The sequence below is a fragment of the Tupaia chinensis genome, unplaced genomic scaffold (assembly GCF_000334495.1).
Source record: "Tupaia chinensis unplaced genomic scaffold, TupChi_1.0 Scaffold138390_1, whole genome shotgun sequence".
Taxonomy (NCBI): Eukaryota; Metazoa; Chordata; class Mammalia; order Scandentia; family Tupaiidae; genus Tupaia; species Tupaia belangeri.
In genome coordinates, this window is record NW_006198287.1 from 1068420 (window position 1) to 1084828 (window position 16409).

Sequence of the window (16409 nt, forward strand, 5' to 3'; positions counted from 1 at the left end):
GGATTCCTGGTTATCGTGGTTATCCTCCAAGACCTGGGGGGATTCGTGGTTATCGTCCAACACCTGGGAGGATTCCGGGTTATCGTCCAACACCTGGGAGGATTCCTGGTTATCGTCCAGCACCTGGGAGGATTCTTGGTTATCGTCCAATACCTGGGAGGATTCCGGGTTATCATCCAACACTTGGGAGGATTCCAGGTTATCGTCCAACACCTGGGAAGATTCTGGGTTATTATCCAACACCTGGGAGGATTCCTGGTTATCTTCCAATACCTGGGGGGATTCCAGGTTATCATCCAACACCTGGGGGGGTTCTAGGTTATTTTCCAACACCTGGAAGGATTCCAAGTTATCATCCAACACCTGGGAGGGTTCCAGGTTTTCATCCAGCATCTGTGGGGGTTCTAAGTTATTGTCCAGCATCTGCTCCCCGCCATCTCTCTCTCCTTCTTCCTCACTGGAGGCACAAGCACTTGCTTGGGACTTAGAAGAGACAGTGGAACAATTTGACTGGTGATTTTCCAGATCCTCTGGGTTTTCTGAGCTTCTGGAATCAGGTCTCTGGTAGGAGGTTTCCAGGGGCAGCTCTACCCTCTCAGGGACTAGGGTACAGTCCACAGCACAGGGTCCGCTGCCCTCCCCAGAACCGCCAGAGCCACTGCTGACATCCACACCAGAGGAGGACGTTGCTGTGAAGTCCTCGGTCACAGCATGGGACCCTAGGCCTGGAAGAGCTTGGCATGGTGCCAGTTCCCAGAGGTCTGAGTCTAGCTGGCCTTGGTCGAGGCCATAGCCTGGCCACAGGGCCTGAGAGATGTTCAGCAGCTCCTGGTACCGAGGGGAGTTGGTGAACCTCGCTTTGCCACCTGGAGACCCCAAATCCTCATCAAAGAGGTGGAGCCTGGCGAGACAGGTGATGAGGGCTCTGGCTGAGCGGCTGAGCCTCCTGGCCACCACACTGGACACTTCAGGCAGGCTGCTGGGCCGGCCCTGCTTGGAGCCCATCAGCGCCTTCATGATCTGAGTGGAGGCAGACACCCTGCCAGGAAGCTCACACTGGGTCACCCCACAGCACATGGCAAACTTTTCACCTGCTCCAGCCTCCAGGGGGGTGTCAAAATCACCATCTGTAGCTGCAACTTGGGGAGGACCATCTCCTGACCTGGAACCAGCATCAGCAGTCATTGGCTCTGGGTTGTCACCCGCATCCCCTTCCAGGGGCTGTTGCCTAGCCTGAACTAGCTCTCCTAGGCCCTCTAGAGAGTGTTGGTCACCCAGGTCCTCCTCAGGGCCTTCCAAGCCATCCCCGGCCACACTGGGGGTCTCATCTATCATCTCGTATTTCATGAGAACAGGCTCTTCTGGGATGTTGTCCAGCCATTCACGGACCATGGCGTCTGGCGAGGTGTGGGGCAGGGCACCTGGCATCATGCTACCCTCTTCCTCCTGCTCTTTAATCCTGTGGCCCCCACCAGGGCTCCTACCACGAAACACCCCCCTGGGTCCAGTGCCAGCGCTGGGGCTGCTCCTCCTCGCAGCCCTGGCTGTTCTGTCCACAGCCCTGGGCAGTGAGCGCCCCACCTGGAGCTTTCCCTGCCCCTGCTCACCCCCGCCCGGCCCCTGGTCAGCCCTGAGCTCGCTGCTACTGCTGCTGCTGCTGCTAGAAGGCCGCTTCCTGGCACAGGGCCGCCCCCTGGGGGGCATGGGGCAGTACCCACTGCACACCCAGCAGGCCTCAGAGTGGGGTCCCCACAGCACCCGCGTTTTACCAGGCGTCCTGATCTGTGAGCAGCAGCAGCCTCGGTGGGCTCTCGGTTCCCCTCCAGCAGCCTGTCTGACCAGCAGAGCCAAGGACGAGGCTGGCTCAGGGGTGGCTCTTGCCTTTTCTCCTTGGCAGGTGTCAGCTGAGGGGGCAGCGGAGGGAGCATCAGGGCGGTAGAAACTAGAAGCACAGTCAGAGTTACTTACAGGGGTGATGGTGGCACTGCTGACCCCTGGGAGGTCCTGGGAATGCAGGGAGCCTGAGGAGGGAGGCCTCAGGGCCCTGGAGGCCTGTCTCCTGTTGCTGGGCGAGCGCTCTGACCGCAGCGCAGGGCTGTGTGCGCAGGCCCCTCCTCTGTCAGGAGGCCTGGGCACTTGCTGCGTTGCAGGTGAGTCCAGGGGGCAGCAGGTGTCCCTGCAATGGCAACACTTCCCAGGATGGCCTCTCAGGGCCACTTGGTCAAGGTCAGAGACATTGGGAGAAGACATGGCACTAGCTGGGCTCCTCTGCTGGGCCGAGGCATAGGCGGAAAGCGGGAGAGAGCCCCCCTCAGTGTCCCAAGAGCTGGGGTGGCTCAGAGCCAGGGACAGTCTTGTTATAGACCCACTCCTGGCCTGGTGGTGCTCACTGACTTGTCCACACTTCTGTAGGCCCTCATTCCTCAAGGACGAGGGGCTTGGAGTGGGAGAGCCGGAGCCGTCTCCCTGGGTGGCCTTCTGCTGGGGTGCCCTGGCCCTTGACTTGCCCAGACAGCCCTGGTGCTGTTCACCCCGTTCTCTGGGCTCTGCACAAGACCTGGCCCTGGCAGATGGGTCCGAAAGAGCCCCTTCCACGCCTTGGTTCCCAGGTGTCAGGCAGCTGCATTGGTCCTGGCTGCCTGGCTCTGCTCCCTCCGGCTCTGAGCTGGGCCCCTCACCTGGGCCCTCTCCTGCTGCCTGACTCTGGGAAGCAGCTGCTGAGGCCTGATGCAGGCTGACACTGCCCACACTGCCCTCCAGGCTTCTGGGGCAGCAGGAGGAGTCCGGCTCAGAGCCTTCAAAGCACCTGGCACTGGAGGCCAGGCTGCCACTGTCCTGGCTGCTTCTGTCCCCACCAGCAGCCCCTGGGCTCCAGGGACCCCTGCAGCAGGAGTGCTGGGCCCGCCCAGCCCCACTCCTAGAAGCTGGGTCCTCATCCTGGGTGGCGTACAGAGGGTTCGTCCAGATCTCACACCTGGGCCCTGGCTGGCAGCTTCGGTCAAAGGCTGTGTCACATCCTGCCTCACAGGGTCGCTGTCCCCGAGCCCCAGGCTCCACAAAGCCCCAAGGGTGGCCCTGCCACATACAGCGGACGTCGTCTGCCTCCCCAAGGCCAGGATCTGCTCCCCCGGCTGCCGTGAGGCCACTTGCCCTCCCCAGCCTGCGGGACCACAGGAGCATGTCGTCCCCGAGGAGGTGGAAGCGGACCCGCATCTCCACAGACAGGCTGCCGTCCTCGTTCACGTGGACCTTCTTCTCCATGTCATCGCCGGCCACCAAGGCGCCAGGCTGGGGCTGGGCAGACGTGTCCTGAGGGTGCCTGTCAAGGGCAGGGCCCACCCAGGCCCGATGCAGGGACCTGGGGGCGTCACTGACACCAGGCTTCTCTGACAGCAAGGAAAACCACCGAGGCCTGCTGCCCGACGTGGACCTCGAGTGGATCACGCTCTGCTGGGCCTTGGGCCCCCAGCTCCCTGGTCAGCAGTGGGGGAGGGGGGGCGGTAAGAGAAAGGAAAAAGCAATGAGTCACGGGGTGTGGGGAACATCGAGTCAGAGTCAAGTGCTCAGAGAGCTTCCCCCCGCCACACACCACTGCTGCCTCCCGAGCCACACTGCCAGGGTGGCAGGCAGTCCAGGATGGCAATCCACGGAGCTGTCGGCCTTTACAGTGGCATAGCCCTGCAGTGTGAACTGGGTCTGAATTCACTCTCAACTCTGCTTCCTCTCTGCTGCCTAGCTTTCTGCAGAGCTTGCTTTCTGGACTATAAAATAAGCATAATGGCATGGATTTCACGTGTTCATTCTGATGATAGGCAGCCAGGCACATAAAACTTCCTGCTGTCATAGAGGAGGGCCTTGAGGGATAGCATGGTGGGCAGGCAGGGGGACAGTGGTGCCCAGAGCTCACTCCTACCTGTCTCATGCCCGGCCGGCACTGGACGCAAGTCATGAACTTGGTTTGGAAACTGTCAAGTGTTTGATTAGCAGGGATTTTATCAAGAACTCAGATGGCAGGCCCAGCAGATAGCATAATGGTTACATTGCTGGACTCTCCCACATAGTCGACCGCAGTTCAAGTCCTGGACCTGGCGGCTTAAAACTCATGCTGGGCCTATGTATGTGCAGGCCCCAAATCCAAGAGGAGAATGGAGGAGAAGGGACTGCTGTGTGGCCAATGCCCTGGGAGGTGATTTCTTGCTTTCTGACTCTCTGATGAGTGCACATGCCCTATGGCAAAAATCTCTAAAAAAAAAAATAGAACTCAGATGGCAAGAAAGGACCTGGAGGTGCAATATTAGGTCCTGACAGTCAAACCTACACCCCAGTCATGCCTTCTAGTCATGAAGATGAGAAAAAGAAGGGGCTGCTGGAGGTAGAAAGAAGTGGCCCTAAGAAAGAATGATGCCTCAAAGGTCTTTCTCATTTCTTCTCTTGAGCTCATTCTTTGCCACTGGCAGCACCCACAGGAGCAGAGCCTATGGCTGGCAAAAGACCAACCCCATGAGCACATTTAGGCAGAGGAAGGCTTTGCAAGGATCCCACCCATTCTCCATAACCCCTGCCTCCCCCCGCCCCATCAGCACCAAATGAGACTGGGGTCTCCTCTAGGGAGGGAGCTAATGTGTCTTTGTACCTGGAGGACCCGGTGAATAGCAATCACCAAAACAGAAACCAAAACCAGTGGCGATGGTGGTGATGGTTTCTTAACAGCTATTCACTAAGGATAGTGCTTTGTTTACCAAAACGTGACCATTGCCATTCCAATGCTTCTGCTTAAACTTTTCTTTTGCATTTGTTCATTGTGCTTTTTATACTAATGTGTGTGTGTAAATAAAGCCTAGACCGTGGCACACTGTATGCTTTCTGGACAGAGATATGATGGGATGTATAGATGGATGGATGACCGATGGTCATTGGTGACCCCTCTGCAGGCCGCCATGGTTCCTAAGACGGTCAGGACTCTCACAGTATGTAAATACCACATACGCATGCCTGTGGCCTCCTTGATGCCATTCCCACCATGATTCTTAATAAAAGTTATCAATATTTTAGACCCAAGAAACTTCAAATTTGAGACCTCTTAATCCCTGTTCCCTTTAATTACCAGACTCTGCTCTCTTGTACCCCTATCAAATGGTTGACCTGGTTAAGGTTGGTGGTGATGAGAAGGAAGAAAATAAGAGAGACTGTAAAATGATTGGGATTCCCAAAAATTGGGGCCAAAGGCAGGTTTCCTGCATTCTTGGGAAGGAATATCTTCTCAACCTCTCTGAACTACCACCAAGTGCTAATCAGATTGAGGAAAGCCCTAACAGGCTCACCGATTTTGTTCCTTGAAGTTGGCCCAGACAACACCTCAGTCCCGTGTTTCCCAGCCTCATTCATTGCTGGAGGTCTGAAGGCCTCGTTACCAGCACACACCAGGATGGAGGGGCTGCGCAGCAGGCTCTGCAGAGAGTCCACCTGAAGAAGGAGAGCACTGAGTCAGGAGGGCTGGTCTGCAGAGCCCCTCTGCCTGGGAAGGCCCAGGTGGAGGGAGAATCATTTTTTCAAGCTCCTTCCTGATTTCTCATCCAAGGAAGGATCCCACCCATTCCCCATAACACCTCCGTTACTAGCCAGAGGCTGAGGTCCTACCACCATGGTCCCCTCTCTACCTACAGGCCTCTCTCCACTAGGTGTGATCTGAAGCTCACTCTAGATGCTTCAGGTGGAAAAGACTCCAGAGCCTTCAGGCTGCTTCTCTGCCCACATGTCTACCTTCTGGAATATGTAGTTCCTAAAGCAACCAAAGCAGAAAACCCTCAGCTTCTACATGGAGAATTGATTCACTGTCCTATCCTGTCCCAGCTGGAGGGTCCTCTCTGGTGTCCAGTTCCTGTTTTCCAGTATATTCCAAGCCCATTGTCTCGGTTTCTTCTCTAGTAGAGTGGAGTGGAAAGGGGCAAGGCTCTACTCTCCTCACAGTGGGCCCTTTCCCTCCAGACTCCCACAATGGTCTCTAGGCTCCTGACCCTGTCCTCCCAACCCACCAGTAGGACGTCCCCCTGCTCTCTTCTGGGTGCAGAATGGAGCAGCCAACATCACTGCTAGAGTCTGTGCTAGGAAATAGGTCCCTAATTTAGAAAGTCACATCTGACCCAAGAGAGCCCTGCATGCCTGAAAAATTGCACTATTGAGAGCATTACATGTAATTACTAAGGTTGGAGGATACCTTCTCATCTTTAAAATGCAGAATGTGTTCTTTTTCATTTTTTCAACTTAAAAGGACATGATCATTAAGAAGGAAATGAAAGAAAGAATTCTTCCTCCAGAATGACATGAATTTCTCATATCAGATCTTTTAGTTCAGTTCATTTGAAATTAGTTTTAAACTGCTAAGTATATTTATTAATTTTTAAAGTTGATTTACTTATTTCTTCTATGCACATGCAAGAGAGACACTCCCGACAAGGTCCTCACACTGCAATCCACCCCCCAGTCTGAGCTGGCCAGAATCACAGGGACATACACACACCCAGTGTGCCAGGGAGGCCCAAGCAGGTGAGCCAAGTACCTTTCCTATGTGGGTCCAGTTGGGTTCCCTCTGCGCCACTGCCTGGCCCATGTGTATTTCTGCTTTGATTCAGATTTCTAGTCCATTACAAAAATATAAACATAACCCAGCTCCAACAATTTACCAGATTTAGCCAGGCTTTTAGGGTATCAGACTGCATAAAACAAGAAATGATTGAGGACAAAATGATGATGGCATCCCAAGGAAGAGGTGGAATCTAGGATCCATGGGGGGAAAAAAGAAATATCTATCTAGTAAAGGACTCACAAGACAGTCCTTCCTGGAGAGCAATGAGGTTATTTACAGACACCCTCATAACTATGCAGTAGATCTGTATAAAAATACCCTAATATCTTTTTCTTCAATTACCTCATTTTGTGCCTGTTTCCTCTCCTTCACCATACCTACTGAACTGTGAGCTAACTGAAGGTATGGACCTTGCCTTTTTTCCTGTGTACTTAACTCTACATACTCTTACATACATGCTAGTACGTGGCAAATGCATAATAATTCAAAAGCATTCTCACATTGTGGCTTTGAAGTAATTAATTCTGGCTCTATAATTTGCTAGCCATGTAATGATGAGCAAATTACTTCATCTTGGGATCAGCAGATGGTGTAATGGTTACATTGCTGGACTCCCATATGGCTGGCTGTGGTTCAAATCCTGGATCCAGTTGCTTAAAACTTAAGCCAGGTATGTGTGCATGTGTATCCAAAATCTCAAGAGGAGAATGGAGGAGAAGGGACTGTAGCATGGCCATCTCCATTCATTTTCTGTCTCTCTGTCTTTCCAGTGAACACATGCACCCTATAGCAAAAACCTCTCTAAAAAAAAATTACTTAATCTCTGTGCCTCAATTTTTCATTTCTACAAATAGTAATAGTATTGGCTACCCTATTAGCTTACATGGTAGATGCTGTGCCCTAGATTGATCCACCTCCATCCTATTCTCTTTTTGGTGCGTTTCAGTACCGCAGAGCTTAGAAAGCTGAAAACCCATTTCCTGGACTCTCTTGCAGCTAGGGTTCTAAATTTGAAATAGGTTCCACCAATTCAATGCCCTTGTACAAGAAGTAGAACATGGTAGTGAGGCAGAAGCCATCTTCCTTTTGCTTTCAACTGTTGCCATAACTGTTGCCCCCCACCAAGGAAAAAAAAAAAAGTCAAAAGTATAAAAAAGCATATGCAGTTGAGACAGCAAAAGACACACTCATTGTCCCACTGGCATCAGGTTATCAACAGACAGTTGTGGCATATTACCTTCCCCGTTCTGAAACACAGCAATGTTGAATGATACTGAACTCAATAATTCCAGTGACAATGCCCCAATAATCCACTGTCTTGATTGTTAGAAGTGGCTACCCCAACAGGTCAATTCTGTACTATTCTGGGACTATTTTCCAGGAACCCATCCTTCTCCTCCAGCCGTTCAAGGAATCTTGAGCATCAAACTCTCTGTGTAAATCCTTCCTGCTTGAGATTCTTGGAGAGGGTCCTGCTTTCTGTACTGAGCCACAGCTGTTGCAGCACATTATATCAGGGTTGGTACAGGCAATAGACCTTAAAGAATGGGAATCTGGGATTAGTTATCTGACCTGGTTGGATCTGAAAGTAGTAATAACCTGGTATTTGTGGGATATTACTAGCCCATGGTCCATAGTGACAAAGTAAGTTTTTTACTGATTCCTTTGATAGTAGAAAGTAGTATGAACTTTGACTCACCACCAGTTGCTATAATAGACTCTTAAAAACAGAATAAGAATTACAAGGACTATGGAATGGGTTGACTTCTTTGACTTAAAAAAGAAATGGCAAGCTAAATTCTGAGTTCAGGGGTGGCCAAAGGGCATGGGAGCTTGTATAACTACTGTCAAAGAACTTCTTTTCTCCTGTAGCCAAATGGGTTGACCTCTTTGACTTAAAAAAAAAAAATGGCAAGCTAAATTCTGAGTTCAGGGGTGGCCAAAGGGCATGGGAGCTTGTATAACTACTGTCAAAGAACTTCTTTTCTCCTGTAGCCAAAACTCAGTTGCAGAAATTCATTATGATGATTGTTGAAATACAACTAAGCTGGATGGTACATAATCATAAGGCCATAAACAAGGCGTGTTGAAGCAGTTCTTGATCTTCAGGGGAGATGATATGTAATAGATCAGGCTCAAGAACTTGAAATAAGGCATAAGTAGTTGCTTGAGCAGGTAGCTCACACTCCCAGTTCACCAGCTCTGCTACACAGCTGCCTTTCCTCAGCACACACTTGTGACTTCCTGAAGGCATTCTCTATGACTAGTTAGCTGAAGAAGAAAATATCTTATTATTTTATTCTGGGTGTCAGGGAGTTGCATAGAACATGCTGACATGACCAAAAGTTGGCTTATAAAGCATTACAAACGCATGGTGGGCTATGAGGACATGAGGAAAAAAAGTCCAGGGGACAATGTGATTTGGTTGAATATCTTCCATTGAAGGAGCAATGGTGACAAGTTCTTTAGCACTGTCACATTATGGCTTAATGTGACAATCAGGGAATTGGAAGAAACAAGACTAGAAGATTGATGACAAGGAAGTCTGGAGAAGAATCTGTGAATGGATCTCTCAGGTCTGGCCCAGAGGGTGAAAACATTTGTGTCCCATGTCAATGTTCACCAGAAGGTGATAATCACATTGACAAACTGACCCATGCAGTGGATGTCAGTCATCCTCTTTTTACAACTATCCCAGGGCATACCCAATTAGCTCATGAACCAAGTAGAAAAGTAGCATGAACTAGGAGACCAACAGCTGTTATAATGGTTATGCTTCTGGACCCCCACATGGGGGCCAACTGTGGTTTGAGTCCCAGACCTGGTGGCTTGAAACTCATGCCAGGAGGGTGTGCATGTGTGCCCAAAATCCTGAAAGGAGAATGGAGGAGAAGGGATTGTGTGTGTCTATCTGTCTTGGGGGGTGATTTCTTGCATTCTTTCCGTCAGTCTCTCTGGCGAGCACACATGCCCTATGGCAAAAATCTCTCTAAAAAGACAAGAAAAGTAGAATGAACTAGCAATATCAATGCCACTTCATTTATGTAAACCTAGTTTCTACCTCTACTCAGGATCTGATCTACCAAGAGCAGAGACCAATGATAAACATGTGATTTGCATCAGGTCTTGAGAGACTCAGCCAGACACCTGACGAGAAGCTAATAACATTGAACTCTATTGGAGGGGAAGCTCAGTAATTTGCATCTATCAACATAGACACTTATTTTGAATATAGATTTTGTTCCTTGTCCATCATCATTCTCCCAGTATTACCTTCCATGGATGCACTGAATGCCTTATGCAGCATTGCTACCACCATGAAAATTACTTTTGTCTAAAGAACTGATTTTAGAGCAAAATATAGGAGACAATGGGCTAACACCCATGGAACTCCCAGTGTAACCATATACCCTGTCATCCCCAAAAACCATAATTTACAGAACAGTGGAATAGTCTATGGAAGACTTATCTTGTGCACCAACTGGAAGACATCACTTTATGATGTTGAAGTGTTGTCTTGCAGGGTTGGACATGTGCTCTGAACTGGCAAATGATATGTGGTGCTATTTCACCACGGACTACAGATACCTGGTAGTTAAATAGTGAACATGGCAGTTGCTTCTTCACTGTTACACCTATGACTTAGCAGAAAATATTTTTCTTTCTATCCTACCAACTTTGTGCTCTGCTGGTTACACAGGGAATCCCATTATGTCACTTATTTTGCTGTAAAATCAGTTTTTGAATAAAAGTAGCCCTCATGGGTTATGGTGTGGTTTGGATGTCTCAGGACCCACAGGAGTGCATAATGGTGCAGCAGAGGTGAAAGTCAAGTCAGCCGGTAGGTGGATTCCTCATGACAATGAACTAACTGGCCACAAGGAGGTTTCTGTATTGGAGGGCATGATTGGTTCTGATTGTCAAGGGGACTTGAACCATGGTTGACCATGTGGGAATCCAACTGCTTTAACCACCATGCCACATGCTGGGGAATAGAGTTCTTCTCACATAAAGAGGATCAAAAGGAAGTCATCTATTCTCCAGGGAACCCACTGGGGTGCTTTCTATGGCTGCCATGTTCAGTGGTAAAAACTAACACAGGTCCATATAGGGAGGCCTTCCAAGGGTTCAGACCCTGCCAGGTACATAACTGCAATCAACTAGGTACTGGCAGAAAGCAAGAGGAACATGAAATACCTAGTAGAAGGAAATCTTAAATACCAACATTGTATTAGACAGCCTAACTAGATATTGTATTAGATAGCCTAATTAGATATTGTATTAGATAGCCTAATTCTCTTCACAGCTCTGCCAGGTATCAATCTGAATCTCTTATTTCTTGCTCTTAATTTCCTATACTATTTTATAGAAAGTATTTTGATAGTCATGGACTTGATAGACCTTAAGATAGAGGGTATCAAGGTGGAATTGTGACGGAATCAGGAAACAATGGTACAGTGATGGCGCAACTTTGGGCGAGAAGATGAATTTGTTTCTGGTTGCCAGAGGGTGAGCCATATTATCAGGTGGGACCATGTCGCTATAGCTGGCGTTGGTAAATTTGAATCTTGGTGGAATGGTGTATACAGATGTTAAGTAACTAGAGAATTAGATTGTAAGGAGATTGGGAATTAGATAGTCAATCTTGGGGCTGGCAGGTGGCATGATGGTTAAGGGTGTTGTTGTACTCTCACATAGCCAATCGCAGTTTGAGTCCCAGAACTGGTGGCTTGCTTACTTACTTTCTCTCTCTATCTATCTCACTCTGTCCCTCTCTGGTCAAATTAAAATAAATAAATAAATAAAGTAAAAAACAGAGTATCTAAATTGCCCTATATCAGTAATTAAAACCATGAGGGGGGCAGCTGGTGGTGTGGTGGTTAAGGCAAGTAGATCCCACGGGGCTAATTGCATAATCTGAGTCCCAAATCCAGGGGCTAAGCACAGCGGGCAAGTGTGCATGTGTGCCCAAGTTTCCAAAAAGAGCTAGAGATAAAGGACAAGGGATTGCATTGTGACCATCTGCTACAGAGACTTACTTTCTTTCTTTATCTCTCTCTCTCTCTCCCTCTCTCGCTCTATTAAAATATATAAATAAATAAATAAATAAATAAATAAACAACGTTAAATAAAATAATTATTTTTTTAAAAAAAAAGATTAGTCAATCTCCATTCTCTATTCTGCCCACTGTGGAGTCTCAAGGCAAGAATTGTATTCATTAGCCTTCTTCACAGTTAGGGCTGGATGCAGTTGAATTCTCCATCAATAAGTGCATCTACTCATGGTTGGGAAGACATACGTGAGACACACTCATCTCTTCTTGTTCCCATCTGATGCAATGATGCAAGTGCGTGGGTATCAGGAAGTGATGGCAGCTGAAGCCATAGTGGTTAGACTCGGTTCCCAGTGATCCTGGGTGTCAAGATGCAGCTATGGTGACTTTCTGAAACCAGTGTTATTAGCTGAGTTGCCAGCTACACAGAAGAATTATTGAATTCAATAATCATAGCAACTTCCCGCAGAGGCAGTAGTTTCCTGCTAAACCAGCTTCGAGTTTACTTTCCAGTTTTCCAAAGATTCAGAAGCCCTCTAATGCCCTGTATTAAATCACTTTCTGTTAAGCTTCCTTAAGTAGTTTGTTTCCTGCACTGAGCTCTCACAGAAATTGGTAGTTAAGAGGACTAGATAGGAAACTAATGAGAGTGTGCAAGACAAGGTGGGGGGTCTGGCACTACTAGGCCCTTGCTAATGGTAGCCAAAAAGCTCAACAGCAATTGTTTATTTGATTAATTGTCTTGATTGAATGTCTTCACCCTATTCATTTTAAATTACTGCGTTGTGAGAAATGTCATGACATATTTTTTTCTGTTTTCTATGCAAAAATGTGTCATGACTTTTCCTACAACCCAATAGTAGCAGGGTGACCAAGTGCCTCTTTATAAGGCATAATCACTCCACTCCATTTAAGTATTTTGACCTCCATTTAAGAAGAACATTTGTAAGGGAATATCGGACTCTAGCAGCCTACCTTTTTCCCACTGACAGTATACACCTGCTTCACAGGAAAGCGCAGAACATCTGAGGCTTTGCTGACAAAGGCTGCCAGGTTCCTAGTATTTCCATGACTGAGAACCACTGTTCCCTGGAATCTAGGGTCCCCATTCTTAATCAACTTTATCTTCCTTGGGACTTTAGGACCCTTCCGGGAAGAGGATGTTCTTGGTGTCTCACGCTGGCCTTCCAAATCCCGAGACTGATGACCAGAGGGGCTTCTCCCTTGTGGCCGGCTTGGCCCATTGGGGGTCTTGGGGGGTTTCTTATCAGAGCAGAGGTAGCAGCCCCCATCTTCCAGCTGCTCCAGGGTGCTGAGGCCATGAAGTCCCCGGGGCGTGGTGACTGAGCGCACCCCAAAGGACAGAGGCATGCGCTGAGAGAGCTCATCCATCAGGGCGCTAAAGGTCTTGAAGGTGCGCTGGTTGACAGCCAGGCGAACCCCAGCAAACCGGGGGTCCCCTCGCTTGAGGAAGGTTATCTTCTTGGCTGGCGTGACCTGGATGACAGAGGGGGTGCGAGCCACCGAGGGCAGAAGGCACTCACGGTGGTTTGGGGCCTGGGCATCCTTCAAGGTGCTGTTCATGGCGTAGAGGCCCAGGTAGCTACAACAGTCAAAGGAAGAGAGAAGTGAGACGGTAACTCAGGGCTTGCATTTCCTGTCTCTCCTCCTTTATAGAGGTGCTTCCCGCCCACTCCAAATTTGATCCCTTTGACTATGCTAAAGTGGCTTAACCATTTGCATAGAAGGAAGATCAAGATTTGACATCAGACAAACTTGAGTTCAAATCCCAACCCCACCTCTACATGGCCCAGGAGTCTTAGCACGTGTTCTGGTGGCCCTCATCTATAAAATGCAGCCAAGTCACTTCGTATGGCAATTGCAATAATTAAATGAGTTTACACCTATGAAGCATCTACCATAGAATGAGTATCAATAAAGAAATATTCTTTTCCTTCCTCTTGCTGTTTCTCTTATCCTCTTCTCCCAACCTTGAGCTCCTTTGAGTACACCTCGTAGTTTTTCTCCTCAGGTGGGTAAATAGAAAGCATCCTCCTTTATAGAGGTGCTTCCCGCCCACTCCAAATTTGATCCCTTTGACTATGCTAAAGTGGCTTAACCATTTGCATAGAAGGAAGATCAAGATTTGACATCAGACAAACTTGAGTTCAAATCCCAACCCCACCTCTACATGGCCCAGGAGTCTTAGCACGTGTTCTGGTGGCCCTCATCTATAAAATGCAGCCAAGTCACTTCGTATGGCAATTGCAATAATTAAATGAGTTTACACCTATGAAGCATCTACCATAGAATGAGTATCAATAAAGAAATATTCTTTTCCTTCCTCTTGCTGTTTCTCTTATCCTCTTCTCCCAACCTTGAGCTCCTTTGAGTACACCTCGTAGTTTTTCTCCTCAGGTGGGTAAATAGAAAGCAGATCATGAAGCTCAGCAGCAGGAAGGTAGGGCAGGAGTAGGGGACCTGAGCAGCGTGTCCCCCTCTCATGGGCCCCTCTGGGATATTCCCACCTCCCTGGACTCCATTTCTCCAGCTATCAGGTGAGGGGCTGGAACAGAAGACATTGATTCCAAACCTCTTGGATCCCAGGATAAAGACAAAGACTCTTGGAGTGCTATGTGGTCATCCAACAAAGATGCCACCAATTGATGCCATGCGTTTTCTCTTTATTCTACAGCAAAGCTTGCTTCTAGAGAAAAATAGAGCTGCCTCTCGCATTTCCCCAAATTTATTGCAAGTTGTGTGATGAACCCTATCAGTGAATAGCCCACCCTACTGCCACCGCCATGGGAGACTGAGGCTCAGGCCAGTGGTGGTGAGGTCAAGGCCATCTACCCCACTGCTCATTCCTATTCCTTCTTCCTTGCCGCCGTAGGGAAGCCCCATTGCCTCACACAGGTCTCTTTCAAAATCCTCCCACTTGCTCTTTCTGTCCCAGGTCACTATGCTCTGCTCTGTGCACCTGCTGGCTGAGTTGTCCTGAAACCCAGCTTTCCTGTGCTCCAAAACCTTCAGTGGTTCCTCAGGATCTGCAGAAAGAGGTCAGGCCCTTTACCCCACAATTCGAGGGCTTCTGTTCTTCCTGGCTGCCTCACTGCCTGCTTCTTTCCCACACAAAAGTTCTTTGCTCCACCCAGACTGCCTGATTCGGAGGTTCTGTCTGCTTGGTGACCCCTGCCCTTCCGCACTGTCTTAGCTACCCTTTTCAGGTGTCTTCCTTGCCCCACTCCCAAAACCTGTAAAATCCCCATTTTCAGTGCAGTTTCCCTGACGGTTCCTACATCCCAGGCCTGCATCTCTTCTGGACGACCCCTCCAAAACCTGTAGGCAGAATCTATGCCCCCCAGGGTGCCCAGCCCTGCCCCTGGCACAGAGCAGGGGCCAGGAAATACATACCGACGAATGGCAGCAACATTTCACAGGCCTATCCCAAGGCCAGGCCTGGCTGTCAGGGGGCACTTCAGCGGCTCTGACCAGGTGAGGCGTCTTCGTAGAACTAGAACAGGACATGAGCTCAGACACCACCCCAGGGGGCCACGGTCTTCCCTGGTGTGGCCGTTAATGCCCAGTTATGGCCCAGCCAGGCCTGCGGCTCCTTTTCTGACCTTTGGTCTCCATTTAGTCCTGTCTGTCTTAAGGAGAAAAACACTTCTCTTATTTTCAACATCTTGGTGCTCAGAAAGGCTCTATAATCCTTTCTCATCTCTGGCACCAGCTTTATAATTAGCTTCTTCAATCTCCTCCCACCAACTAATCCCTTTAAGCTGCTCTCCTAGAGCTCCCGCTAATATCCCTGCTGCTGCCAGAAGCAGTGGTACAAAGGGCCTGCCCTATAGACAAACTTGTCTCTCTCCTCAATTGTCATTTTCACTTGTGACTATGGACATCCCTCTTGGCCCTGACTGAGGGACCAAGAGGAAAAGGAAGTGCCATGAAGTCCCCAGGACCTCTGAGTCTCCCCAGCACCACCACAATCCCCAGTCACCATGTCTTCTGGCACCACCGTGACCCCCAGTCACCACATCTCTCGGACTCTATGATCCCCAGCCACTAAATCCTCACATGCCACTGTGTTTCTGGAGTCCCCATGTCCCCAGCACCATCATATCCCCAGAATCACTGTGTTCCTTAAATCACCATATCTCTAGCAGCACATGTGGCTCCCAGCATCACCATGGCCCCCAGTGTCACCATATTTCCCATTGCTACCATGACCCTCAGCATCACCATGGTCCCCAGTATCACCATACTCCCCATTACTACCATGGCCCCCAGGATCACCATGGCCTTCAGTGTCCTTCTGCCACCTAGGGTTTCTGTTCCTGTGTCTCCTCCTTTGCAGAGAGGACCTCCCAGGACTCTCTGGGATAGCAGCTCGGAAGGGGGTTTGCAGGAAGGCAAGGCTCCTGGCCTGAGCTACAACAGAGGCCCTCTGTGGCTCCTTGGGGGACAGGCAAAGAGGCACAACATACAGTCAGCCCTCAGTGTCCTAGGAGGCATGGGCCTAGGACAGCCCACAGATGCTTACATCTGCAGTCCCCAGGTCCCTTGTATAAAATGGGGTAGTATTTGCATATGACCTACACATATCTTCATAAATCATCTCTGGATCGCTTATAATACCTAAGATAATGTACATGCTGTGTGTATTGTTATATCAAATTTTTTCAATTTGTTCAAAAAAGTAATTTAAAAACTTTTCTTTCAGTCTGGATTTGGTTGAACCTGTAGATGCAGAACCCTTTGATACTCAG

The 16409-nt window shown here is 49.1% G+C and overlaps 1 protein-coding gene across 1 annotated transcript in view; it reads right to left on the reverse strand.

The window, feature by feature from the left end:
- Nucleotides 1–13221, reverse strand: part of RP1L1 (RP1 like 1) — a 17006-nt gene extending 3785 nt beyond the window's left edge. The window contains exons 1-3 of the mRNA XM_006161256.1: nucleotides 12613–13221; nucleotides 5322–5463; nucleotides 34–3473 (exon numbers count right to left, since the gene is read on the reverse strand). Coding sequence (XP_006161318.1) covers nucleotides 34–3473; nucleotides 5322–5463; nucleotides 12613–13221 — 4191 coding nt within the window. The remainder of the gene's footprint in view (nucleotides 1–33; nucleotides 3474–5321; nucleotides 5464–12612) is intronic.
- Nucleotides 13222–16409: the final 3188 nt, after the last annotated feature.